Source organism: Vicugna pacos, chromosome 19 (assembly GCF_048564905.1).
Source record: "Vicugna pacos chromosome 19, VicPac4, whole genome shotgun sequence".
NCBI lineage: Eukaryota > Metazoa > Chordata > Mammalia > Artiodactyla > Camelidae > Vicugna > Vicugna pacos.
The window spans coordinates 23,892,186-23,918,432 of NC_133005.1; the positions used below are offsets into that span (position 1 = coordinate 23,892,186).

General features: G+C 47.5%; 2 protein-coding genes across 4 annotated transcripts in view; one reads left to right on the forward strand and one right to left on the reverse strand.

Annotated features, from left to right (window-relative positions):
• TTLL9 (tubulin tyrosine ligase like 9) overlaps nt 1-7,786 on the forward strand; it is a 37,386-nt gene extending 29,600 nt beyond the window's left edge. For 2 of the 3 annotated variants that reach the window (XM_006202671.4, XM_072943999.1), the window contains exons 13-15: nt 194-307; nt 1,495-1,619; nt 7,585-7,786. In XM_006202671.4, the coding sequence (XP_006202733.2) occupies nt 194-307; nt 1,495-1,619; nt 7,585-7,661 (316 nt within the window). In that variant the 3' untranslated portion in view covers nt 7,662-7,786. The remainder of the gene's footprint in view (nt 1-193; nt 308-1,494; nt 1,620-7,584) is intronic. The other variant, XR_012061682.1, reaches the window with a different exon arrangement.
• Nucleotides 7,787-8,986: 1,200 nt separating this feature from the next.
• PDRG1 (p53 and DNA damage regulated 1) lies at nt 8,987-15,947 on the reverse strand. Its single transcript, XM_006202670.3, has 5 exons — nt 15,763-15,947; nt 14,092-14,167; nt 13,196-13,270; nt 11,260-11,340; nt 8,987-10,647 (listed from the first exon to the last, which is right to left on the reverse strand). Exons 1-5 carry the CDS (start codon nt 15,847-15,849, stop codon nt 10,565-10,567), a joined length of 402 nt encoding a protein of 133 aa, XP_006202732.1. The 5' UTR covers nt 15,850-15,947; the 3' UTR covers nt 8,987-10,564.
• Between the last annotated feature and the right edge of the window lie 10,300 nt (nt 15,948-26,247).

Here is a 26,247-nt window from a genome sequence, read left to right on the forward strand (position 1 = left end):
GGGTTTCAAGTTTATGACAGCTGTTTTCAAAAAGTTTTAGCCACTAAAACTTTTCTTCAAACGGAAATGTGGAGAAAGCAGCCCTGGCTGCATTGAGGGTGGGGCCCAGGCACCCCACCTGGCCTCTCAGTAGAATTCCAGGTCCTCCAGGGACCAGGTACCCTTAAGACGCCCCACTCCCCTCTCCCCCCAGGTGGCTCCTGGAGGTCAATGCGTCGCCATCACTGACAGCCAGCAGCCAGGAGGACTACGAGCTCAAGACCTGCCTCCTGGAAGACACCCTGCATGTTGTGGACATGGAGGCCAGGTGAGGGAAAGCAGCCTCGCTCATGCATCTCTGTACCTGATAGTCGGGGCTCCCAGCAGGAAAAATAGAGAATACAGAACCCTGGGACTTGAGTGGTCCTCAGAGATGGCTCTCTCCCACCCACCCCCAATTCTATGGATGGAGAAACTGAGATGTCCACACAGGATTGGATCCCAGCCCAGTGCAGCACCAACTACAGCTGTCTGAGATTCAGTCCAGCACGATTTCCTCAACATTTCCTGACCACGGGACCCCAACCCAGTCACTTCACCTCTCTGAGCCTCAGTTTCCTCATCTGTAAAATGGGAGACTTCCTATCTACCTCTCAGGGTTGTTAAATTAATTACCAAGATCATTTATTGTAAAATGCCTAACTCATAGGAAATGCTCAATTAGAGGCTATTTATTGCTCTAACAATGTGTATACAATGGAAAGGTCCAGGTTTTGACTTCAGGAACGGCTCAGGCAGTGTTGGTTGGTCTGTTCTCACTTTCCTCTCTCATCTCTTTCTTCTGTATCAGCTTTTCCCCAGTTCTTCCAGCAAAAGTTTAAGGGCTGACTCTGATTGTTCATTGGTGGGGACTGAGTCACAGGCCCATCCCTAAACCAATCATTGTGACTTTGACCAGGCCGAGGTCTTGTGTCACCTCCCTGGGGGTGCAGTCATCCCCACCTGAGCCATGAGACTGACAGAAGGAGGCATGATTTTCAAAAGAAAAACTGAGGCACCCTTAGCCTGAAAGAGAGTGAAAATGATGCTGAGCAGGCAGAGCCTCAGGTGTCCACTATATCCACCATCACTTATTCATTCAACAAACATTCGAGCCCCTACTGTGTGCCACCCCTTGTGTCATACACTGGGGACACAGTAAAGGACATGCTAGATCTAAGGATGGACTTATTACAGCCTCCCTGCCTTCATAGAGTCTGTGGTCTGGGAAAGACAGCAGACTTTAACCCAGAAAGCACAAATAGGTGCTCGTTACTGAGGGCAAGTGTGGGAGGCTAGGGACAAGTCGGGGATGACCCCTCTGAAGCCTGAGTGGGTGCCTGGGAAATGGCCAGTGAATGCATGGATGAAGAAGGTATTCTGGCAGGGTGGGCACCAGCAGGGTGTGGAGAGGGATCAGGGACCTGGCTGGAGTCTTAGGGCCCCACCAGGTGCACCTTCATTAACCCCGTCCAGGCTCACAGGAAGAGAGAAACGAGTCGGCGGTTTTGACCTCATGTGGAACGATGGCCCTGTCAGCAGAGAAGAGGGGACTCCCGACCTGTCGGGGATGGGGAACTTTGTGACCAACACGCATCTCGGTATGTGGGGCTGGTGGGGGGCAGTGGGCACTGGGATGAGTCATGGGAGGTGCCAAGTAGTCTAAGAAGCAGCTTGGCACAGTGGTTAGACTATTTTCATTTGACCTACAATTTACCAGCTGTATGACCTTGGGCAAGGGACTTAACCTCTCTGTTCCTCATCTGTAAAACAGAGATTAAATGGTTTCTATCTCAATATATGCCTAGAATACTGCCTGACACATAGTGAGAGATATTATTAACCTGTCAGGACGTGGATTTCAAAAGGCTTAGGTGGAAAACACAAAAGGTTTGTTTTGGTGGAAACAACCTGTTTCCACCAAAACAGGAAAAGCACAACAGGTTGTTAAGAGAAATTAAGGACTTCAGGGTGTGATTTTAAACTTGGTTTTTAAAAAGTGAAAAATTTCCCTGATTATAAAAATCATTCACACTCATTGTAGTATATTTGAAAACTAAAGAAGGAAAGGAAAAACCATCCAGACAATAACCATCTTTAGCAATCTGGTGTATTTCCTTCCAGTTTTGCAAAAATGCATATATTCATGCTTTTTCTTTTACAAAATTGGCATTGGGCTGGAGTTTTGAGTCCCAACTTTATCATGTAGCATTTTACGTGTCATTCAACAATAAGAGTCTCTCTTTTGGAAACACTTTATGGCAAGGTCCGGACTATTTTACGTACGTTATCTCATTTCATTTTTAGGCAGCTTTTATTATTTTACAGATGAGGAAATTGTCTCCAGATGTTACATAACTTGCTGACAGTTCTTGATTACAAGTGCTGAACCAGGGCTTGAACTCCAATCTGTCTGACTCCAAAACCTGAATGCTCTATTGCTAATACTTATTTAGCAGAGTTAAAAACAAAATTACCATACTGCTGCAAAACATTCCAAAATTTACTAAACCAATTTCATATAACTAAGCATTTGGCATGATTCCATTTTTTTTTTACTTTTATAAATCATGTCATGAGAACATCCTCTCATATAAAGCTGTTTCTTTAGGACAGATTCCTTGGAATAGAATTACTAGGTCAAAAGGATGGACTTATTACAGCCAACTTGCTTTCTAGAAAGATTACATTAATTTGAGAGCTCTGAATTTAAAACAACAAAAACTTTGCCAACTAGATAGGTAAAAAATATTGACTTGTTTTCTGTGCATTCCATTGATTATGGGTGAGGTTTCAGATTTAAAATTTGCCTTCTTTTGTAAGCTGTCCATACTTTGTTTTTCAGTGGGCTTACATTTTTTTTTTAATATATGAAGGCCTTGGATATTAATACATTGAGGCTATTACCACTCTGCCAAACTTAAAAGTATTTTCGTGAGTTTGTCATTTTGCTTTCAAAATTTTGTTTGTGGCATCTTTTTTTTCTCTTTTTTGATGAAAAGACATTTTAAATCTTTTTTTTAGCATTTGGTATGATATAGGATGGGGTTTGGCTGCAAGCAACAAACAAGCCAGCTAATAGTTACACATAGAGGAACTGATTTGTCTCAAGCCACAGGAAATCTTGGGGTAGACCATACAGGGCTTGACACAACAGCTGCACAATGCCCCCAAAGACCTAACTCTTCTTTCTGCTTTGCCACATTCTGCCTGTTGCCTTGATGTTCATGTTTGTTGCCTCATGGCTGCAAAATGGCTGGTCCAGCTCCAGACACTGTGTCCCTGTCCCAGGCAGGAAGAAACAGGAAGGCCCAAGGGCCAAAGCCTTTCCTTCAAGCTTTGATTCTTTATTCCAAAAGGGAAGACCTTGCAGAGAACCCTGCTGACATCTTACCCACCAGAACTGGGTCACACAGCCACCTCAGCTGTAAGGAAGCCTGTGTGGTCAAGTAGTCTGCTTTGAGGAAGGCAAAGGAAAGGTTTGTGAATGGTTTTTTCCATGGCAGACGCCTTGTGCCTGCCACACTGTGTTGTTGGAGGATGACTATACAGGGCTTTCAAGCCCTGCATACAATGCAGGTATGATTCAGTAGGTCTGGAGTCGGGGCTAAGAGTCTGCATATCTTAACAAGCTCCCAGGTGATGCTCTTAGTTAACTACTGTTGTGTAACAAACTCTCCCCAAACCTAACGGCTTAAAACAACCATCTTTTTTTTTTTTTAATGGAGGTACTGGGGATTGAACCCAGGACCTCATGCATGCTAAGCACCTGCTCTACCACTGAGCTATTACCCTCCTCCCTCATCTTATTTGCTTAATGAAATTCTTCAGGTGTCACCTGGCGTCACTCATAGGGCTGCAGGCACCTAGCAGATTCGCTGAGACTTCATGTGATGGCCTAGGACAGCCTCATTCACGTGCGTGGTGGCTGATACTGTCATCTGGGGCTCTCTTTCCAGGTGGCCACTCGTCCTCCAGTGTCCTGCCCTGGCTTCCTCACATGGTAGTCTCAGGTCTCCAAGGTGAGAGAAGACGTAGCGAAGCCTACTAAGGCCTAGGCTCAGAAATCCCACAATGCCATTCTGCCACAATCCATTAGCTAGAGCTAGTCCAGCTCAGAGTCACGGGGCAAGAAATATACTCTACCTCTTGATGGGAGAAACGGCAGTCATTTTGCAGAGAGGTATGCATATAGGACTGGGAGGAATCGTTGCAGCCATCTCCATCTTTTTTTTTTAATTTAATTGAAGTATAGTCAGTTTACAATGTTGTGTCAATTTCTGGTGCACAGCATAATGTTTTCAGTCATACATATACATACATATATTCATTTTCATATTCCTTTTCATTGTAGGTTACTACAAGACACTGAATATAATTCCCTGTGCTGTACTAAAGAAACTTGTTTATCTTGTCTATATATAGTAGTTAGTATCTGCAAATCTCAAATTCCCAATTTATCCCTTCCCACCCCCCTTTTCCCCCCCTGGTAACCATAAGTTTGTTTTCTATGTCTGTGAGTCCGTTTCTGTTTGTAAATAAGTTCATTTCTGCCTTATTTTTATAATTTTTTTTAGATTCCACATAGGAGTGATATCATATGGTATTTTTCTTTTTCTGTCTGGCTTTCTTCACTTATGATGACAATCTCCAGGTCCATCCATGTTGCTGCAAATGGCATTATTTTATTCTTTTTAATGGCTGAGTAGTATTCCGTTGTATAAATATACAACTTCTTTATCCAGTCATCTGTTGATGGACATTTAGGTTGCTTCCATGTCTTGGCTATTGTATATAGTGCTGCTATGAACATTGGGGTGCATGTATCTTTTTGATATCTTTTCCCCTCCGGATATACACCCAGGAGTGGGATTGCTGGATCATACATTAAGTCTAGTTTTTTGAGGAATCTCCATACTGTCTTCTATAATGGCTGCCCCAAACTACATTTCTACCAACAGTGTAGGAGGATTTCCTTTTCTCCACACCATCTCCAGCATTTATTGACTTTGTGGACTTTTGAATGATGGCCATTCTGCCTGGTGTGAGGTGATACCTCATTGTAGTTTTGATTTGCATTTCTCTGATAATTAGCAATATTATGCATTTTTTCATGTGTCTACTGGCCATTTGTCTTCATTGAGGAATTGCTTGTTTAGGTCTTCTGCCCATTTTTAGATTGGGTTTTTTTTTGTTATTAAGTTGTATGAGCTGTTTATATATTTGGAAATTAAGCCCTTGTCAGTCTCATCTTTTGCAAATATTTTCTCCCATTCTGTAGGTTGTCTTCTTGTTTTGCTTATGGCTTCCTTTGCTGTGCAAAAGCTTACAGGTTTAATAGGGTCCCACTTGTTTATTTTTGCTTTTATTTCTGTTGCCTGGGTAGACTGCCCTCGGAGAATACTGCTAAGATTTATGTCGGAAAATGTTTTGCCTATGTTTTTTTCTAAGAAGTTTATAGTGTCTTGTTTTATGTTTAAGTCTTAAAGCCATTTTGAGTTATTTTTGTGTGTGGTGTGAGGGAGTAGTCTAACTTCATTGATTTTACAAATGGCTGTCCAGTTTTCCCAAAACCATTTGCTGAAGAGACTGTCTTTACTCCATTGTATATTCATGACTCCTCTGTCAAAGATTAATTGACCATAAGTCTGTGGTTTTATTTCTGGGCTATTTTGTTCCATTGATCCATATGTCTGTTTTTGTACCAATACTGTGCTGTTTTGATTATTGTAGCTCTGTAGTACTGTCTTAAGTCTGGGAGAGTTATTCCTCCAAATTTGTTCTTTTTCTTTAGTATTGCTTTGGCAATTCTGGGTCTTTTGTGATTCCATATAAATTTTAGGATTATTTGTTCTAGTTCTGTGAAAAATGTCCTGGCTAATTTGATAGGGATCTCATTAAATCTGTAGATTGCTTTGGGTAGTATGGCCATTTAAAAAATATTGTATTAATTCTTCCAATCCAAGAACATGTGATATCTTGCCATTTCTTTGTCATTAATTTCCTTAATCAATGTTTTGTAGTTCTGTGTATAAGTCTTTCTCTTTTGTCAATTTATTCCTAAGTATTTTATTGTTTTGAATGCAGTTTTAAAAGGAACTGTTTCTTTCCTTTTCTGATATTTCATTGTTAGTGTAAAGAAATGCAACTGATTTCTGTGTTAATCTTGTAACCTGCTGCAGCCACCTTTGCTAACAATCTGCCTCAGATATCAATGCTGCTGGGATCCTGGACCCTGTTTGAGTAGCAAAGATTCAGAACAGTGGTCCTCCACCTCGGCTGGATACTGGAATCACGTGGGAGCATTAAAAAACATACTGATGCCCGTCAGAAATAAAGATACAACTAGTCTGAACATCAGTAGTTTTGAAAGCTCCCAGATGACTATAAAGCACAGCCTAGGTTGAGAGCCACTGCTTCAGAAGTCTCTAGGTTAATTCCCAAGTCTTCAGTTGAGTATCTGGGCGAATGGTGGTGAATACAAGAGGAGCTGGCTGGGGGTGGGAAGAGTATTGATGGAATGAGTTAGGAATGTGTTGTGGGATCTTCTGGTGAAAAGATCAACAGATAACTCAGAGCTGAGTCTAGAACTCCAAGAAGAGATTTGCATTGGGAGTTATGAATGAGCCAATTACAGCTAAAGCCAGGAACTCACTTTGGAAGACCCTGGGAATGGATATAGTGAGCTCTCAGCTCAGAGAAGCCTTTGATGGCTGGTGAGAGCCTAGGAGGTAGGGGAGGGTTTTGGGGTGCTGAGGAAGATGACAGACACCTCCAGGTCAGTTGAGTCAGTCACTCAGCCACCATTCGTGACTGCCAGCAATGTGCCTGGCACAAGATTAAATGACCATGGAGTTGCCTCAGGGATTAGCTCTGAGAGCAGAAGGAAGTGGGAGACACTGTGAATGTGCTGGGAGAGGAGGTGTCTCCGAAGCGCGTGTCAGCCTCTCAGCATGGACTGCCTGGCACACACGTCCATGAGGGTAGGGACCACGTGTGGGGAAGAGTCATCTCTTAGCTGACACATGGGGTTGGGTAAGGGAAGAAAGCCATTTAGGTACCAGGCCCAGTGCCAGCTCTAAGTGCATTTTCACTGAGCAAAGCCAGAAGGCGAAGCAATGAGACATAGGGGTTAAAGGCTTGGCCTCTGGTGCTTGGGTTCAAGTCTCAGTCCTACTATTGTGTGACTTGGAACAAATTACTTAACCTCTGGGCCTCAGTTTTCTCCTGTGCACATTATCACTGTGAAGGCACATTCTATACCTGAAGCAGTCCCTGGTTTGAGGTAAATGGTACCTTCTTTTGATGATCCTTACATTCGCCCCCTAAAGCAGGTATCCTGGTTTACAGATGAGAAAACTGATGCTCAAAGGTATAAACGAACTGCCTGAGGGCTGTGGCAGTCGTGAGTGGAGCGAGGATGTAAAGCATAGGCTACCTGTGGTCGCACAGCTCCAGCTGTCCCCTCCTCCCACTAGGGAGTGGGAGCACAGGCCCCTCCACTCCCTCCAAGCCCCCCTCTACCAAGGACAGGCCATCCTGGCGAACACTCCACTTTCCTTCCAGGCTGTGTCAATGATCGGAAAAAACAGCTGAGGCAGCTGTTCCGTTCCCTTCAAGGCCAGAAGAAAGTTCCCAGCTAATCACCACTGCTCGGAGGAAAGCGACCCTGGAAGGTGGCACACAGATCCTCTCCCTGCTCCCAGTTTCCAGCACAGCAGCACCTCTGAGCACTCGCCTCCCTCCCTCCTGTCTGGCAGCTGTTTTGCTGGCCTGGCACTGCTGCTTGCTGCTGGTTCGATGCCCCCACCCCACCCTGGGCATCTTGCACCAGAAGGCAGCCAATCCCCGGGACTGGACAGATTTTAACCTTGACGGATTGGCTGGATTGGTGATCAGGCCCAAAGAGGGCAAATGCAGCAAGTTCTGCTACCCCACAGAGATCACAGCTAATAAAGGAACACAGGAGAGTCTTTGGGCTCTAGGCTTGGCTCAGGGGATGCTGCTGACTGCAGCCAAGTCCTCTTGGCTTTGACCCTTTGATGACTCTCAGGAGGTAAGTGCTGAAAGGATCCTCCAAGAGCAACGGTTCAGGGGTTAGGGAACTTGTCTTTAGCTGCGAAGTTATTAGGTTGTGTTTATCAGGGGTCTGAGGAAAGACTGAGCCCTAAATACATCCTGCCCTCCTTACAATACCCTGACCTTGCACGTCAGGGGAACCCATTGAGCTCCCCTGACCATCTGAAAACCAGTGGGCCAGAGCATCCTCATTTCTCCAGTGGACAAGGTAAGGATCAGGAAGGCAGCGCTGCTTAGTGAGGGTATCTTCAAAGGTACACTCATCTAAGTGAGCTGGGTGACCTTGGTGCCTCTCTGGGCCTCCTCGTTTGGGGTTGGGAGCGGAGCCTTTTAAACCAGAAAGCCCTGGGCTGGCAAACAGATGGCTTGGGGAGTTGGGCGCAAGTAAGAATGTCTGCATTTTTCACATTCCTACGCCTCCTCTTGGTTTAGGAGGAGTTGCAACAAGAGTGGGCTGGTGGCTTAGAGCTAAAGGGGGACCTATCATGGGGATCACAGGCAACTCCCTTACCACTCTCCCTGCCTCAGGAGAGTTCTATTGGCTGCAAATAGCAGAATCTGACTGCATAAGGAAGGGTTGGGCTTTTGGAAGGAAAATACTGGCAAATCTAAGATGTGAATCCACCAGACTTGAGAAGGCCAGAAACTGGGCCATTCTGGGCCTCCTGCCTCCAGGGTGTGGGAACCTCCCTCCTGTCATCCCTGTGACTGGGGCAAGCCCAGACAGCCCCAGACATGGTTCCACATCTCTCAGACAAAGAATCTGACTGGCTCTTTTTCAGGTCCAGCATCCACCCACCAGACAGGGAGGGGTAATGTTCAGACAGAGACACTCTAAGCCAGGCAGTCATACCAGACAGTATCTACCAAAGTGAATGCCACAACTCCCTACTTTTTTACATTTTTATTTTAAAATATGCAACATAACAGCAACATGTCCTTCCCTTCCCCTCTTGTGCTCCAACCACGGTTTCTACTTCGAGGGAATCATCTAATTGCACACAAATTATCAGCTTATTAGACACCTGTCCTTGCTTCCTCACTGTATCTGGGAGCTTGTTCTGAATCAGTGCTCAGAGCCTCCTTATTCTTCATACAGCTGTATAGTACTCCCCTATCTAGAGCTATCAAGATATTAAGATATTAAGACTAGTCTACTGTGGACAGAATTTAGTTTTTAATTTCACCTCCCTACTTCTTAGGGCCATCATAGGGAAAACTCAGCAAGCATTTTTACTAAAACAAACTCAAGAGGATGCAAAATTGTAGGTCTGGACCAAATTTGGCTTGTGTAAAGTTTGGCCAACACCCAAGTTTTTAAAAAATTTCTGAATTAGTCAGCAATATTTAAAAAACAGAAGGTTCAACTTAAAAATCAAAATTTCTAAATTCTCTTGAAGAAAACATAAGATCTGACCATGCCACCCCGTGTCCCAATAGAACGCCTGCCTGGAACCAAATGGAGTGCGCTCTCCATTTTGTCGTCATCTGTTACTGCCTCTCTAATCCTGACTCCGTTTCAAAGGGGAAGCACCACTCCTTTGTAGATGGTATCCCAAAGGGAGTAGCATGCCCTCAGTTAAGAAACAAAAGAGGTAAAGACTAGAAACTATTATTCATTCATTTTGGTAACAATTATTCTGTGTTGCCCAAAGGCACATGGAAGACATCCTTTGCCCTCACGGCCCAGTCACGTTAGGGTCTTCAGACCCCGAAAGCAGACGGGAACTCTGAGCAGCGATGGCCCAGGCCCTGCTTCAGAGGTGGTGGAGGCACATACCGGACAAGCGCAGCATGGCGAGGGCAGCCCTCAGTCACCTCTGGTGCAGGAGTCTGCAAGGCCTTTTGACTAAAAAGCAGTTGCAGCGGGTTGATGAGCAGCACCTACCCTGCAATCCATCCTGGGACAAGCAGGAAAATGGGCCAGAATGGAGGCAGTGGGGGGGACTGGCATCTCTGTCCCACACGACTATGGTGAACCACAAACCAGTGAGCCTCCTGCTTTATTTCAGTTCCGTTACACACACTACTTGAAAATGTCGCTCCACTTCTAAGAGGAATGCTGGAATGAAGCTCCCACTCGTCCCCACTCCCTTCTCCCTGGCCTGGGGCCCATGTGAACAGCAGGCTATTGTTGAGAAGTGCCTACTGCAGTCATTCTCACACCCCTACAGGCGCTGCCCCTCCTACCCTCTGGGGCTGCCAGGGCCCATCAATGGGTCTTGTGTCCATCCAGTCCCAGTGGTCAGGCCCAGGAGATAACTGGCAGGCTGAGGGGTCCCTCCCACCATCAGAGTAGCCACGCACTACAAAGAAGCTTCAAACAGAGGCTGTGGCCAGATTCCTCCCACCTGTCCCCTTGCAGGGAAGATCCTGTCCTTGTAGGTTTCAAGGCTGGAAAGTCCTGGGTCCTCCATGATCCCAGGAGGGATGTTGGTCTTAGGTGCCCCATCTTAGTTCTTGAGTTTTACCCTTTCAAGATGAGCTTGAGAGCTTTAAGCTCATCCGGGTTGAGGGGGTTCAGGTTAAAACCCTTCAGCTCCGGTTTGCCTATGGGGAGAAGACAATTCATCAGCGAGTCAGGCCTGGAGCTGTCCAATCTACTGGCCCCTGGAGTCAGGCTTGGGAAAGGGGCTTACACTGCATTCATGCTACAAACCCCTGGTCTGACAGAGATGGGCCTTAAATTCTGCAATGCACTGAACAATGCACATTGATACCTGCTCCTGAGTCACCAAGAACCTGTAGAGTCATGACTGCTGCCCAGAAACCTCCAGATCTCTGCCAGACTGTGACCAATCTGGAGTGGCTAGCTTTATCTAGAAATTCAGCTCTAATCTGGACCACCTGACTGAGGCCTGAGCCCCCTCAGAGAGAGCTATCCCGGTCCCCACACCATGCCCTGGCACAAAATGTGAGATACTCCAGGCCATTACTGATGTCTGGAAAAGAACCTGTGAAAGGAGTAAGACCTCACAAACTTCCTATCCATTCCACCTCTGGATAGCTGAAAACAACCCTGTCCACTACCCACAGCTACGATACCATTCACCAGCTGTCCAGGCCACCGCCCACCTGGAGAGGCTTCGCACCCCTGCCTTCAAAGTCCATGCTCTCACCCATCCTGGTTTCCAGCCCTACTCACAGCCCTTGGGCCAATACCTTGGGCCTCAAAGAGGCGGTTGACCTTCACTTTAAGTTGTTTCCGGAGTCTCTCTATTTCTTTATCCAGATGCTCCTGATCTGAGAAAATGAGATGGGGCCAATAGGGTAAGGTAAGGGCAAGGGGTCTCAGCACACAGGAAAAAAAGGGGGGGGGGCGGATTTCAGAGACTGAGGAAGAAACTAAAGGCTTGAGAAGGGACATAACCTGCCCCGACCCCTGAGTGAGCCAGGAAAGGGCTGAGCGCACCAGTCCCCTGACCCACGGTTCACCAACCTGTCCTCTTTGTGCAGAGTGGATGGGGAAGGCACCATCAGGATTTGAGGTCACCCCGAACAGTGAAATTATGGAAAATTCAAATGTAAAAACAAGAACAAGAACCTAGACCCAGCCTACCCGAAGATGGATGGAAAACAGGCAGCTGAGGCATTTAAAAAAACCCATATCCATCAAGGTAAGGGGTTTTTACAAAGGCAGGACTGTGGTAACTGACCTGAACAATCAATGTTCAGCCTAATGTTCATGTTTAACCTAATCCATGGCAGTGAAGAGGTTATCTTACTGAACGGGCTGCACCTAAAGGCAGATGTGCTGTGAGAAGTGTGACTGCCTAGTGCCACCCAACCAGCCCCACCTGCTCTGTTTTCAGCCACTCACAAGTGACATTCTAGTCAGCATGTCTTCCCCACAGACTTCACTCTTTCTGATGGGGAGAAGCCCTGACCAGCCGACCCTCTAGCCTGGGCAGTAGTTCTGGTTCTCTTTTTAAATGTGTAACCATGCTCACACAAGCTTGTTGAGCTTGCGTCCATCTCTGAGAACCACAGATGATGATGTCCCAGAACCCCTCGAGGTCAGTGACTACATTTGTGGGCCAAGAGAGTGGAGGATCCGATCCTGAACCCAGGCAGGTGGTGCCCTCTAAAAGCTTAGTCCGGGTGGCTTTCAGCCTCCACTCAAGTGCAGTGACAACTCTTAATTTTATATCCAAATATCAGTGTATGTTTTTCAGTGGTAGAGCCTGAAGCTTCTCCTCCAAGCTGATCCAGTTTCCTTTGTCAGAATTTTGATTTCAACAGGGATAGAAACTCTCTGCCTTCAGGGACAAAAGCAAACTTGCCGGTCCTCTTGGCCCACACATTTTCAGGAGTGGGGAAGAAAAAACACATGTAACCTGCCCCTCTCCCAGCCAAGGGCTCACGTGCAGCCTGACTTTTTGCCTTTATGATGCTTCTCCAAAGAGCCTCCAGGACTGTGGTTGTGAGATGTAACATGCTGTTGCATACCCAGGCTGTGGCAGACCCTACAGGCTCACTCTCCCTGAACCTCCATTTTCAACTCAGTCGCTGTTGCAAGAGATGTGAAAACTAAAAGCTCACTCTGCCAGGCTCCCTGGCAGATACTGGTGGCCATGTGCCACAGTTCTGGCCAATGAGGTACCAGCAGAAGTCCTGAGGAGGACAGTTTTATTTTCTACAACAGAAGGCAAGGCCTTTGCTCCAGCCTAGCACTCGGACACAAGGCCTGCAATGATGGCACAGTCACCATGAGACTATGCTAGAGTGACACTGCTGAGCAGCTGTGCCAGTCCCGGAAAGCCCATCTCTGGATAACTTCTACATGAGAAAAATAGACCTCTTATTTCCTTAAGTCTCCATTTGTTGGATTTCTGTTATCTGCAGTCCAACTTTTCCTCACGGATAAACAAGCACTGCGCTAGACACGCATCCTTTTTTATTGCAACTTCACAACTGTGCTATGTAGATGTCCCCTTTTTAAAGATGAGGAGATAACTCCCAGAAGCAGAGCAGGGACTGAAATGCACACAGCTGCCTCTCATCAAGCTGCCTAAAGCCAGACTCTTGCTTCTTGGTTGAGACAAAGGGGAGGGGGCAGAGGGGTGGATGTCCCTGACCCATCCCCAGGAGGCCTTACCTTTCTCAATCATTTCCTTCGTCTCAGGGTGAGGCATCCTGATAAACATGTTCCCGAAGCAAACCATCACATCTTCTGAAATGGCAAATAGTCATTTCTTCAACAAATATTTTTAAGCACCTACTATCTGACAGGCATCATTTTAGATGCTGAGAACACAGGAGAACAAGATAAAGTTTCTGCCCTCATAGCTTATGTTATAGTGGAGAAGAGAGAATAAACAAAAAAAGATAATAACAAATATCAGTAATGCGCTGGGGTGTTAGGAACAGCAAGCAGACCAGCGAGGGTGGACTCAATGAGTGAGGGGGAGAGTAGAGAAGATGATGCGGAGAGTTCAAGGGGGTCTGGATTACAGGGGGTCTTGCAGGACTCTGGATTTTACTCTGGTGAGAGAAGCAACTGAAAGGTTCTAGGCGTTCCATTCACTTTAAGCCCTTGGCCCCCGAGGCCCTTCATTATGGCCTGGCCTCTGCCCATCTCTACAGCCTCATCACATGCCCCTCCTCTGCAGCTTACTCTGTCACAACAATTTGGCCTCATCTAAAGAGACACCATCCCCTCCTCCAACACTTACCCCACATCCTCCATCACCTTTCTCACACTCTTCAATTCTGTATGCTGTTTTACTCTTTCACACAAGGGCAGGAACTGCACTGTTTTTACATCCCCTAACATTTTCCCAGTGCCATTTTCAATTAGCCAGCAGCTCACAACTTGTCACTGAGATGAGCAGCTGAAACTGTAAGCCACCATCCATGTCAGACGTTCAACACTGCCTCCCCCATCTCCACGGGCTGTGGTTTCCTGCCTGGTCTCCATCAGGAATAAGTGGAAGGCCTTAGAAGGAAAACTGAGCAGGCCTCCTGGGCTGCAGCGAGGAAGTCTTAGCTTACCAGAGAGGCTGAGATCCTTCTGCAGAGCCCTCAGGCCCTCCCGGTTCCGATTCCTTTTGGTATCCAGGTCCACAATCTGAAAAGCACAGGGGCAGGAGGGAACTCAGCTACCTCTTATGTCAGCCTGTACTGCCAACAAACCGGGGCTGTTAAAACCTAACAGACAACAAAGCATTGTCCCTAGGTCAATTCCAACGTCCTGCCTGAAATGGACTGATGTATGAAGGTATTTCTTCCCCCACTCAGCTTCCAGGTCCTTAAAGATAATGCTTTGTGCAGATGTCTCCCCCCCAGAGAAGGTGCTAGGGAAATGTTTAAAGACTAAAGAAGTAATTTTCTTTATCATCCACTGGAACACTAGTTCTCGAGCTTTAGGGCATTTCAGAATCACCAGGGGACTGGAAACCACTCCCTGCACAAGCTTCTCCAGCTAACTGGGACTTAGTATTATGAGAAACCCAACACAATTAGATTGGAACAGCAGGGGTGAGGCACTGAGATGATAGTAAGAACACAAAAGCTACTAAGGAAGTGAGGAGGCAATACAGCACACTGTGTGCTGGCTCTGGAGCCCAATACCCAGGTTTGTATCCTATTGCCCGTTGTGTGCTGTGTAATTTCACCTCTCTGAAAAACGAGATACGAACAATACCTACCTCATAGGTTATCAACCCAGGCATTAAACGAGTTAGCACAGTACCTGATGCACAGTAAGTACTCAACAAATTTTAACTGCTATTATTTTTATTGCCCAGCACACTCTGATGCAGTGTTTAATAGGCTCTTCCTCAAGTTTTCCTCTTCCCACTAAATACCCCACCAACCAACCATTCAATCACTTCAACTGGAGGTAAGAAATCATGAATTATTCTTGATTCCTCCTACTCCCTCATCCCTATATATAACCATAATCACGGCCTACTAGGTCCATCTCCAAAATATATTTCTAACCCATCACCACCACCCTGGTCCAAATCCATCCCTCTCCTGGACCATCGCAATGGTCCCTCACCAGGCCCCTGCCCCCTTATATTCTGTGCTCTACAGAGCTGCCAGAGAGGTCCTTTAAAACCTTAAATCCATTACAATATATCCCCCCACCCCAAGAACTCCCTTCAAGCCCTTGGCATTTCCATTTGAACCAGGCCCAGACTCCTTGTGCGAGTCTAAAAGGCCTTCCACGGCCAGGGCCGCACGCTCCTCCCACTCCTGCGCGATCACGAGACCACTTAAGTCTCTGTTCTGCTCCTCTTCTCCACTCAGATCCTTGAACCGGGCGGTGCAATCTAGGTCATTGAGGGGGCCCATGAAGAGGATTTTGAAAAAGGGGTTGGCGTCAACCAAACTCCCCAAGAGGTAACGGGCAGGAATCCGGAGGGCACAGCAAGGGGCAGAGAAAGGGCGGCGACTGAAGGAATGCCTGGCACAGAGAAGCGCTCACTCAATACGTGCGGAATAAAGGAGCGAGGCGCGGCGCTGTGCCACGCACCTGACCCACATAATCTCACAGCCGCCGAGGCTGTCGTCACAGCCATTGGTCCACAAGCCTAGGTCAATTCACCGCGAGCCCGTGCTGGAGCCAGATTCCGGACCTCGCGCGCTTCCCTAGGCTCTCGCCTCCAGGCCCCAACCGCCAAACCCGGGCCTCAGCGCCGCGGACGGGTCTCCTACCTGCCGCTTGTCTGCCAGCACCTCCTCGGCGAGCTCCTCCACCTCCACCAGGTACTGCAGCACCCGCTCCGCCTCGGGCGACAGCATGTTGCCCACCAGCTCCGACTCCGCGGGGTCGCGACCCGTATCAAGCTCCGCTCCGGTTTCGCCGCAACTCTGCCTGCGCCCGCGTCGCTCTGACAGGGCTTCCGACGCGCATGCGCAATTAAAAGAAGAACGGTGGCGCGCAGGGTCCAATTCACTCTCGTAAGCCGGACGCGACAGGTGGAGCCTAGCCTCGGAGGCGGGTCTAGCCTTGGGGCGGAGCTGGAGCGCCCCCTGCAGGCCCACATAGCACAGTCGGCTGTGCAGCCTCTTAACCTCTTCCCTCCCTTAGTGTAGTTCTTGAGCACCCACTTTGTGCCAAGCAGTTTTAGATGCTGAGGATGCAACAGTGAACAAAAGTCTCTGCCTTCAAGCAGTTTCATCCTAGTGGAAAACACCAACAATTAATGAGAAAACAAAGAATTATATACTACGGCAGGCGGTGATAGGGCTTTGGAGAAATCAAATCATACTTCCCCTGTAACACCCAGGAAGCCTATGTGTGATTTACAGTAACCTCTGACACCTTCAGTTTCCGATTTATAAAATCAGAGTGAATGAAGATTCCCCCATTGTCTCTCAGGATTGGAAGGAGGCAGGGATCTTTTAAAAATCAGTTTGACTCCCACTTTTGAACTCCTGTGTTGAGCCCAATGTCCAGAATAGCTGACCTAGACCCAAGGAAGGGCCTGGAAAACCATGGGCAGTGAGCAATGAAGAAAAGAAGTTCTGTACGTGCTGGGAAGTGAAACGGTGTGGGCTAGAGGACTTGGGAGGACCTCCATCTGGACAGTGGCTGCCTTTCAGAACTAGAGGGTTCCCTGGAGATCTGCGTGCCCAAACCCCTCGTGGTACAGCTGGAAAAACCAAGGTTCAGAGAGTGGCGAGGACTTGAAAAAGTCAGCAGCAGACCCAGTACTAGCGCTCTGACCTCCTGTCTCCCTGAGTACAGCTTTTATTTCTCTCCTTTTGGCCACTGTAACCAAGCCCTTTCACATCCCTTGCCTAGCTTGAATTTCACAACAAGCTTTGCATAGATGTGTTATTACTGTCCCATTTCACAGTTGCGCACTGAGGCCGGGAGAAGGGCAATGCCTTGTCACCCAGCAAGTCAGGAGCAAACATGGGTCAAGGAGTGCTCTGGCTGCCAGACCACAGCTGTCTCTGGACCCTGAAAAAATACCCTCTCCCAAATTTTAGCTCCAGAAGTCCCAGGAGCACTGTGTCTTTGCCTGGCCTTTGGCTTCCTTCAACTGCCAGCAGCAGAGCTAATTTTCCCTGCAGCCACCTGGCATGGGGAAAGGAGATTCATTAAGGATTCCTCATTGAGGGTGAATTTGTCGCCAAACCCAGGATATTTTGTGTAAACACCTTCTGGTTCAGAAATGCAGACACAGGCCCTGTGAAGTAAGGAGGAACATTTCCCAGAGGAGAAACAGGGCTCACCAGGCATCGCTGGGACCTGGACCCCAGGACTGGGTCTCCTCCACCTTGGGGCCCAAAGAGGGCTGGACCAGGCTGATCCTTGACCCCTGCCAGATGGGCTTGGATGGGGAAGGGTTGAGGAAGTCTCCCAAATTGGCAGCTTCTTGACTGTGACTTTCCCTTAGAGGGTATCCCTGGCCACCAGCCATGTTGGGGAGGGGAGTTTTATCTAAGACTCTGACACAGTCAGATCTGGAAGGACTCCTGTTTCAGAACCATCTATTTCATAAATATTTATTGACCACCCTGGCTCTGTTATAGAGATTCTACCATGAGCAAGACCTGGTCCTTGCCCTCAGAATGCTTTCTGTCTGGTGGGAGAGAGACAATAAACACATGAATACACAAAATACATCCTATGTCTGGTGGCAGGTGATAAGTGCTGTGGAGAACAAGGTGGAGAGGGAATAAACGAGGGGCTATTTGAGATAAGGTGGTGAGGGAGGGCTTCCCTGAAGAGGGGCATTTGTGCTGAGACATGGAGGAGGTAAGCGGGTGAGCTACATGGATATCTGGGGCAAGAGCATTCCAGGTAGAGGGAACAGCAAATGAGAAGTCTCTTTGATGAGCCTTCATGTGGCAAGTTGGAAGGTCAGCAAGGCCAGGGTAGGTGGAACAGAATAAGCAAGGGGGAGAAAGCAGGAAATGAGGTCAGAAAGGGGAAGGAGGCATTGAGCATGTGGGGCTATAGAAGCGGCCATAGGTGCCCCGCCCACATCGGCAAGGCTGTTCATGCGGGTGGCCTACAGACACTATGATACCCGCCAGTGGCTTCCTGCTTCTCTCTGCTCATGGACGCAGGCGCAGTGGGGAATGTGGGTGAGTTAAAGCCCACAGGAGTGATCCTCAACCAAGAAGAGGGAGGAGCTAGTGGCTGCCTACCCCAGCTTCTTTGCTCCTTTGGGAGACTCATGAGGAGGCTGCTATAATCGTCCAGGTAGGAGAGGATATTTGCTGGACAGAGGATAGCAGTGGAGACGGTGAGCACTGGTGAGACTCTCAGGGCCTTTGCACACACTCCTCCATCAACCTGGATTCATTTCCTTGCACACCTTTGTGCCTATGTAACTACACATATCCCCCACTTATCAGCTTGGTGTCTCTTCCTTCCAAAGGTCCAGAGTCCTCTCTGGACCCCAACAGCTTCCTGGGCTACCCCATCTCTGCCCTTAGCACACCATCTTTTTTCTCTAATCATCTCCCTCTCCAATCGAGAGCTTCTCAGGGCACGGACCTTGTCTGTTTTGTTGCCTGCTGTGTCTCCAGAACCTATGGTGGTGCCTGGCATACAGTAGGTGCTCAGTCAGTGTTTATGGAATGAAGGAGTGGACTCAACAGGAAGTAGAACTTTCTAAAACCCCAAATATCCAAAGGTTAACAGAGTGAACTCCAGGATAACTAGCTCCCCATCCCAGAAGGTGCATAAGGCTGGACTGCCCCTTGGTCAGGACATTGCAAAGCCTGAATCCCTTCGCAGCCCAGGTAGGGGTGATCCCTAAGTTTTTCCTAACCAGAAAAGCTACCTGGTCACACTGGGGTATGCCCCCATCTTCAGCCACCCCCAGGCCAAAAGGGATGAGTCTGCTGGGACTTTGGTGTTTGGGGACTGGAGACCACAAGATTGACGCTACACCCCTTCACCTTGCACCTCCTTTTACAGCTGCTGTGCATCCCCCTTGGGTAAGCATTCAGTGACCAGCAGCCAGCCACTTCTGTCTTTAAGGAGCACTGCTCTGAGGCTGCTGGAGCCTCCTGGGGGAACTTACCCTCCCTCCTGGGCTGTAGCTCATCATTTCAGACATATGAAAACCCACCTTCCTTGCTGGCAGGGATGTGGGGGATAACTCTGAGGTATAACTTATGCTCCAGAGCTCCCCAGTGGGATCAGGCTGAAGCAGCCATTCATGTGACATCCACAAGACCTGCTTGGCTTCCTCTTCTCTGTCCTGCCTCCCCCACTCCTTTATGGTCAGAACCCTCCAATGCTCCCATCTCACTCAGTAAAAGCCGAACTCCTCACTAAGATCCTACATGACCTGCCCTACCTCTCTGAGAATCTCCCACCTCTCTCCCCACCTCCTTGCTGCTCCTCAAACCAGCCAGGCGCAGTCCCACCTCAGGGCCTTTGCACTGCCTCCTCCCTCTGTCCACACTTTCCCTTGCTGTCTTCACATCTCACTCCCTCGGGTCCTAAAAGACTTTACTTAAATTTCACCTTCTCAATGAGGCCTACCCTGACCATTCTATTTAAAAATGCAACCCCCGCCCCTCCTAGTACTCTGATCAATGTCCTCTGCTCTACTTTCTTTCATAGCATTTGTCACTTTCCAGCATGCTATATAATTTACTTACTTATATTTATTGTTAATTTCCCTCTGTTAGAAAGGAAGTTCCATGGGGACAGAAATCTTTGTCTCATTTGTTACTGATGTACCTCAAGTACCTAGAGCAGATCCTGGTCCATAGTAGGTGCTCAAGAAACATTTTGAATGGATGAATGAGGAAAAGAGAATGCTAACCAAAAGAGATTCTCTCTGAGGCTCAGCTTTTAACCCTTATGCTGGAGGTGGGAGGTGGGAGGTTGGAGAGGCAAATCAGGCCAGGCCTTGTCATTAAGGTAAGGGGGTTGGATTTTGTTCTCAGATCTGTGTGAAGCTACTGGAGGGTTTTGAGCAAGCACAGGACGTGATTGGGTTTGCTTTGTGAAACTCCTCTGGCTGTGGGGGTAGGACAGACTAAAAGGGGCAAGTATAGTGCAGTTCTGTGTGTGTGTGTGTGTGTGTGTGTGTGTGTGTGGTGGGGGTGGGACAGTGATGATGGGGGCTTGGAGAAGTGACAGGGCTGTGACTGCACTGGGGTTGGGAGCAGTGGGAAGCTGGATCAATATCCCAAGTTTCCAGGCAGCCTGTGTGGCTGCCCCATGGGCTCTGGCCTGTGAGTAGTCCGGGCCAGGCCTCCTAGCTGCTGACAATGTGCCCCTGTCCCACAGATGGACTGTTTGCTCTCCTGGGTGGTCCCCAGCTCCTCCCTCCACTGCCTTTGAGCCTTGTGGGCTTGGCAGGTGGAGGGGAGGCCTCCCCTCCCTCTTCCCCCTGACCCAGAGAATAATCCTTTATATTCTCCTCAAGCTCTCACTTCGTCCTCCCACATCCCCGGGTAATGAAGAAATCTGATTCCCATTGGGCAGATGAGGACATAGAGGCCCGGAAAGGGGATGGGACCCTCCCAAGGTCATGCAGCCAGATGGGGACGCCAGGTGGCGACCTGTGTCCCAACTCCCTATGCCTTGATCTCATCAGGCAACAGATGGTCCTAAGGCTTGAACTGAAAAATCTTCAGTGACCTCAAAGAGAATACAAGCCCAGAACATTCCAGGCCTCCCTGAGCTGGTCTTTACTACCACCTCTAATACTAAATCCATTCATTCAAAATTCCATGAATAGATTCTTCTTATTGAAAATGAAAACATTACAGAGAAGATTAAAGTTCTGTTTTGACAACTCTCTCCCATCTCAGTTCCCTCTAGAATCCCAGTTTGGGTGTGTCTTTTCAGAACTGTGATGTTCCTTTAAAGGCATAGTTAGGAACCCAGAGAACACATGTAGGACTATCACGTGCATGGCAGGGTAGGAAGGTGGCATGCAGGGTGCTGTGTGAGTGATCACACGAATGATCACTCCGCAGCCTGTTTGCTCTTGGACATATTTGATGGGTATATTTAGATCTCTCTCTTATTCCCTGACGGCTGCAAAATAATCTATAGTGTATAAGCACCAGAGTTCATTTATCTAGTTTTCCAAATTAAATTTTACATTGATTTTTCCTGCACTAAAGTGCAGATGATTGAATTAATCCCACCCCTCAGTTCTTAGCACGTGGTCATGAGTTAGTCTTCAAAGACCCTCTCTTGCCTTTGCTATTTCCTCCTTTTCCCCGCACCCCTACTCAATTCTGACCTCACCGAATCTCAACTGTGTTTGATACATGTCCTTAAATATTTGATTTCTTGAAAAATGCATGGTAGTTGTGTTATATGTTGATGTATTTTTAAAATTCTTACTAAGGTATAACACACACAGGAGTGCACAAATCAGAAATATACAGTTTGTGAACATTCAAAAACTGAACACACTCATGTAACTGGTCCTCTGAACAAAAGAATGTCCGCAGCCCCCTTCCCAGGAGCCCCGTCCGAGCCCTGCAACCACAACTGCAAGGTGACCACCACACTGACTGCTAACACCGTATGTTGGTTTTGCTTGTTTTTGTATTGTATACAAATAGAATTACACAGTGTGTGCTCTTTTGTGGTTGACTTCTTTCACTCCACACTTTGTTAATGAGCTTTATTTCTGTTGTTATGTGTAGTTATAGACTGCTTACTCTCAATGCTGTAGGGTTTCCCATTGGAGGACTACAGGGCAATTAAACCATTCTGATGTTGGTGGACATGTGGTGGTTTCCAGCTTGGGACTGTTGCAAACAGTGCGGATGTGAACCGTCACGTATACGTCTTTGACTACATACACGTATGTCTCATTTCTGTTGTGTGTACACCTAGGAGTGGGATTGCTGGGTATGCTAAGTTTTAGTAGCCACTGATAAACTGGGTATGTATTTTTAATCCATATACATATTATTGTGCTGTAAGTCGTGTTCATTTCCCACTGTTTTTTTTCTCTCTCTCTCTCTCATCTACATGTTTCTTGGGTCTATTCATGTCCTCTCTGTACCTCTGGTTTCTCGCTCCTGGAAGTTCCAGGGAACTCAGAACTGCTTCCACCACATTTCAAGTGTCCTCTCTCTTGGTTGCAAGTGCTTGAGTTCCCTTTTTCTCCGCATTGACACACACGGCCACACTGAACATCCTAATGTGCTGTTGTTGACTTGGGGGCATCCACTCACTTCTTTTTCCTAAATACCGCCACATTCCTCGGCATAATGGCTGTGCTCATTTACCCTCATTTACCAGTGATGCACATCCTCCCCAACATTAGGTATTATCCACCTTTCTAAAGCTTGCTACTGTGGTGGTTGTGAGTATCACAGTCATTGACCCATTCTTTTATGAAGGGACACTTAGTTGTTTTCCATCTTTGGGGAGTATAAGTCCTGCAGTGATCCTTCAGGGACATGCTTCCAGGTACTTGTCTGCAAGGTCAACTTCTTCTCCGCCTCATCTCACCCCACTCCCTTGAACCCTAGTTCCCAATCACCCCTGGGTTGCCCACTTCTCTGCCTTTGCTGAAATTGCACCCTCTGCCTGGAATAGCCTTTGCTCTCCTTCTTCACTTATTGAGGCTTACTCTTCCCTTAAAGATCCTCCTCCTGGAAGACCCCACCTTGTTCCCAACCTGATCCTCCAGGCGGCTGGCTGTCCCTCAGGCCTTCCAGAAGGATTCTGGCATCAATCACTTTCTTGTTTTGGACTAAGCCTATTTTTGCCCTGGTTTTGGCTTTCTCACTGGCCTGGGAGCACCAGTGAGGCTAGGGGCTCTGTGAGCTTCCCCTTGGGTGCCCAGGGCCCTCAGAGGATGCCTCAGGAGAGGTCTGCTGAATGACTGAGTGAGGCCACAACCTAATCATGCCTTGGAGGGAATTAAGGGTCCAGTCTCTCTCCTTCTCTCCCTCTCTCTCTCTCTGCCTTTCCTTCTTTACCAGCCAGAAACTTTCATGCTCTTTCCACTGAAAAAGAGTGGAACATGGAGTCAAGACTTCCCTTGTCTTGGGTGGGGATGTGTGGCTCAACCTCTCTGTAAAATGGGTGCTGGCACTCACTCATTCACTCAAGGCCATGGTTACTGGGTGCCTACACTGTGCCAGGCCCTGGGGACCCAGTGGTAAACAGGACAGGTCTAATCCTGAGTCTCATGGGCTTTTGGTCACAAGGATAAGATTGACACTCATGTGGTTACCATTCCTAATTGTCATAAGGCTCAAATAAAAAGCTCAGAGTCCAAATAGTACATAGGGGGGTGTCCCAGCCTAAATCAGGGCCTAGAAGTAGAGGAAGCTATCTTAAGAAAGTGCCATTTGACCTGAGACCTAGGATGGGTAGAAATAAACTAAGCAGATGGAGAGGTTATGGGTGGGGATGGGGTAGAGAAATTGTTTCAGGAAGGGGAAACAGCAAATGCAAATGCAGTGTGGCAGGAGGGAAACTGGAGGAGGCAGTGTGGCTGGATCCCAAGGAGAAGGGGAGAAAGGGGTGGGAGATGAAGCTGAATAGGTAGACAGGAGCTAGGTCATGGAGGGCCTGGTGGGCAAAGCAAAGCTGGAAAGTGGATTCGTTCATGTAATAAATAATTATTAGGCATCTTCCATTAGCCAGGGCTTTGCTATAGCAGCAAAAAAGGCAAACAAATCCTTGCTCCCACAGAGCTCACAGTCGGTGGGCAGATAATTACATCAAGCAGGGGAGGGATGTTAACCTTCCTAGAGGCCCTACTATGTGCCAAGAACTGTGCTGAGAACTTTCCATGCACTGTCTCATTTGATCCTCATCATCATACTGTGAAGTAGGATACTCATTTTACTGAAGAAGAAATAGGTTTAGCAAGGTTGAACAATTTATCAATCTACTAGGAGTCTTGAGGGCTTATTGCATTTTAAAAGGCCTTTTCTGCACACTTTTATTCAATACCGGTATGTGTGGGATAAATTGATATAGTCCCTATAGAGGGAATCTATCAAAATTATAAACACATAATACCATTTGATCAGTAAGTCCATGTATTCTACAGATATCCCAAATGGTGTGTCCACAAAGCCATTCACTGAAGTATTATTGCTATAGGCTGGAGACAACCTAATTGCCCACCATTTAGGGGATTGGTGAAGTAAATTATGGAACATCTATACAATGGAACGCTGTGATGCCACGAAAAACAACAGGAGTGCTCTCTACGCACTGATATAAACCAATCTCCAAAAATGCTATTATGTGAAAAAAGGCAAAGTACAAAACTGTGTGTAATTAAGCTACGATTTGTTTCCAAATGGTGTAGGGCAGATAAGCAGAGTATGGGCGAGAGAAATAAGGAAAGAAAGAGAGAGAGAAAGAAAGGGAGGAAGGGAAGAAGAAAGAAACGAGAAACTTTACTATCGGGTGCCTCTGGGAAGGAGAACCTTGGAGGACAAGATAGGAGAGACAAATGTGTTCCTTTTGTACCTTTGAATTTTGAATACTGTGTGTTAACTACTAAATAAATAAATAAGCACAATTATGTTTGTTTTAAGGACTTTCAGATTCCATAGGGGAGAAAGTGACATTGGAACAGAGAAGACATCTCAAAATTATTGAATTGGAGGTATTTTAGTGACTCCCTTGTTTTATAAAGGAGGAAACTGAGACCCAGAGATGTGAGGTGACTCACTCAAGGTCACCTAAGCAAGTAATGACAGAATCAGGACTGGCTGTCACCTAAATTGTAGACTCTGTCCTTTCATGTCACAGCTGTTTCAGGATCACTAAGCATCTATGTGCCAAACTCCGATAAGGGCTGAGGACACAGTGGTGAAGACTCTAGGCATGATTGCTGCCTTCACAGATCTTATACTATAGACCAGAAACAAGTAAACATGTGTTATAACATCATGCAGTGATAAACACTGTGGGTGAAAAATAGGGCAGGGGAAGGGACAGGGTGTCATGGGAAATGATCAGGAAAATCCCTCTGAAGGGGCAACATTTTAGAGAAGAGAGAGATGGAGGCTTGTGAACCCCTGGGGGAGCAGCAGGAACAGAAGCCATGCGGGAGGGACAAGGTTGGCATGTAAAGGAATAGCAGGGATTGTGGCTGGAACAGAATAAGCGAGGGGAAGACAAAAGGAGGTGAGGTTGAAGAGGAAAGCAGAAGAGATCGTTTGCAGGGCCGAAGACTTGGGCTCAAATTGAGGTAGGAAGTAGGAAGTAGTCAGAAGTTTCTAAGCAGACATGAGATCTGATCAGATTTCTCTTTTTAAAAGGCCCCTCTGGATGGTGGTGGAGATTGAACAATAGGAGGGGAAAGAAGGGCTGCGGGGAGCCCAGTGAAGAGGCTGGTGCCATCCACTTGTCCAGTAGAGAGGTGACGAGGCTGTGGCCTGGGCCGGGGTGGTGGGGAGCAGAGATTGGTCTCCCCATCTGCGCAGCCAGGGGCTTGGATGAGATGGTCTCTTAGGGCTCTTCCCACTCTGGCATTTTGTAATTTTGTTGAAGTACCTCAGCACACACCAACCAGGTGCAGTCAAGCCCCTATTTTCCTCTTCTCACAATCTTAGATTCTGAGCCTGGACAGAACCCAGTGATCTGAGGCTCAGAGCGGAGACTCCTGCCCACTCCCATTCCTGGCAGCCCCACTCCTGTCCCCACCTCTCAGGGACAGATGGGTGGGCAGCAGGAGGCAGCTGGGCCTCGATGCCTGCAAGGCCCCAGGGGAGGGATTTATCTGAGCGTTCATAACCCCTCTCTGCCTTCCAGATCTTGAGTTAAAAGCCCCAAATGTCACAGCCCCAAGGGGCAGGGGTTGGAGGGTACCAGCAGAGGGGCAGGACAAGACAATTTTCTGTCCACAGCTGCCCACATGGGGGCGGAGATCCTGGGTGCTGAGCACTCCAGCCCAGGGAGCAGGAAACCTTTAGAGCTGAGACTGAAAAGGAGTGGCTCTCGGCAGCGTCTGACCCACTGACCTATTTACTGGGCCTGAAAAGTGTCTGAGAAAAAATGGAGCCAATGTTTAGGAATCAAGAGATTTTACAATAAAGATCCGGATTCCTGGCTTCTCTGGAATAATTGGAAAACCTGACCATACTGACATCCTATTCCCATATGACAACACTCAGCAGTAGCTGAGTAGCAGCTGGCCCCATTATTATTTCATTTTATTAATAGGTAAATCCATTCACATGATTCAAAAAAATTATAAACAGGCATAT

Excerpts from the sequence above, each read along its gene's own strand:
- PDRG1 (XM_006202670.3), bottom strand. The coding sequence starts at position 15,849 with ATGCTGTCGCCCGAGGCGGAGCGGGTGCTGCAGTACCTGGTGGAGGTG. Across the intron at positions 14,168-15,762 it reads TGCTGGCAGACAAGCGGCAG|ATTGTGGACCTGGATACCAA; the intron begins GTAGGAGACCCG and ends TGTGCTTTTCAG. Across the intron at positions 13,271-14,091 it reads GAAGGATCTCAGCCTCTCTG|AAGATGTGATGGTTTGCTTC; the intron begins GTAAGCTAAGAC and ends TTGCCATTTCAG.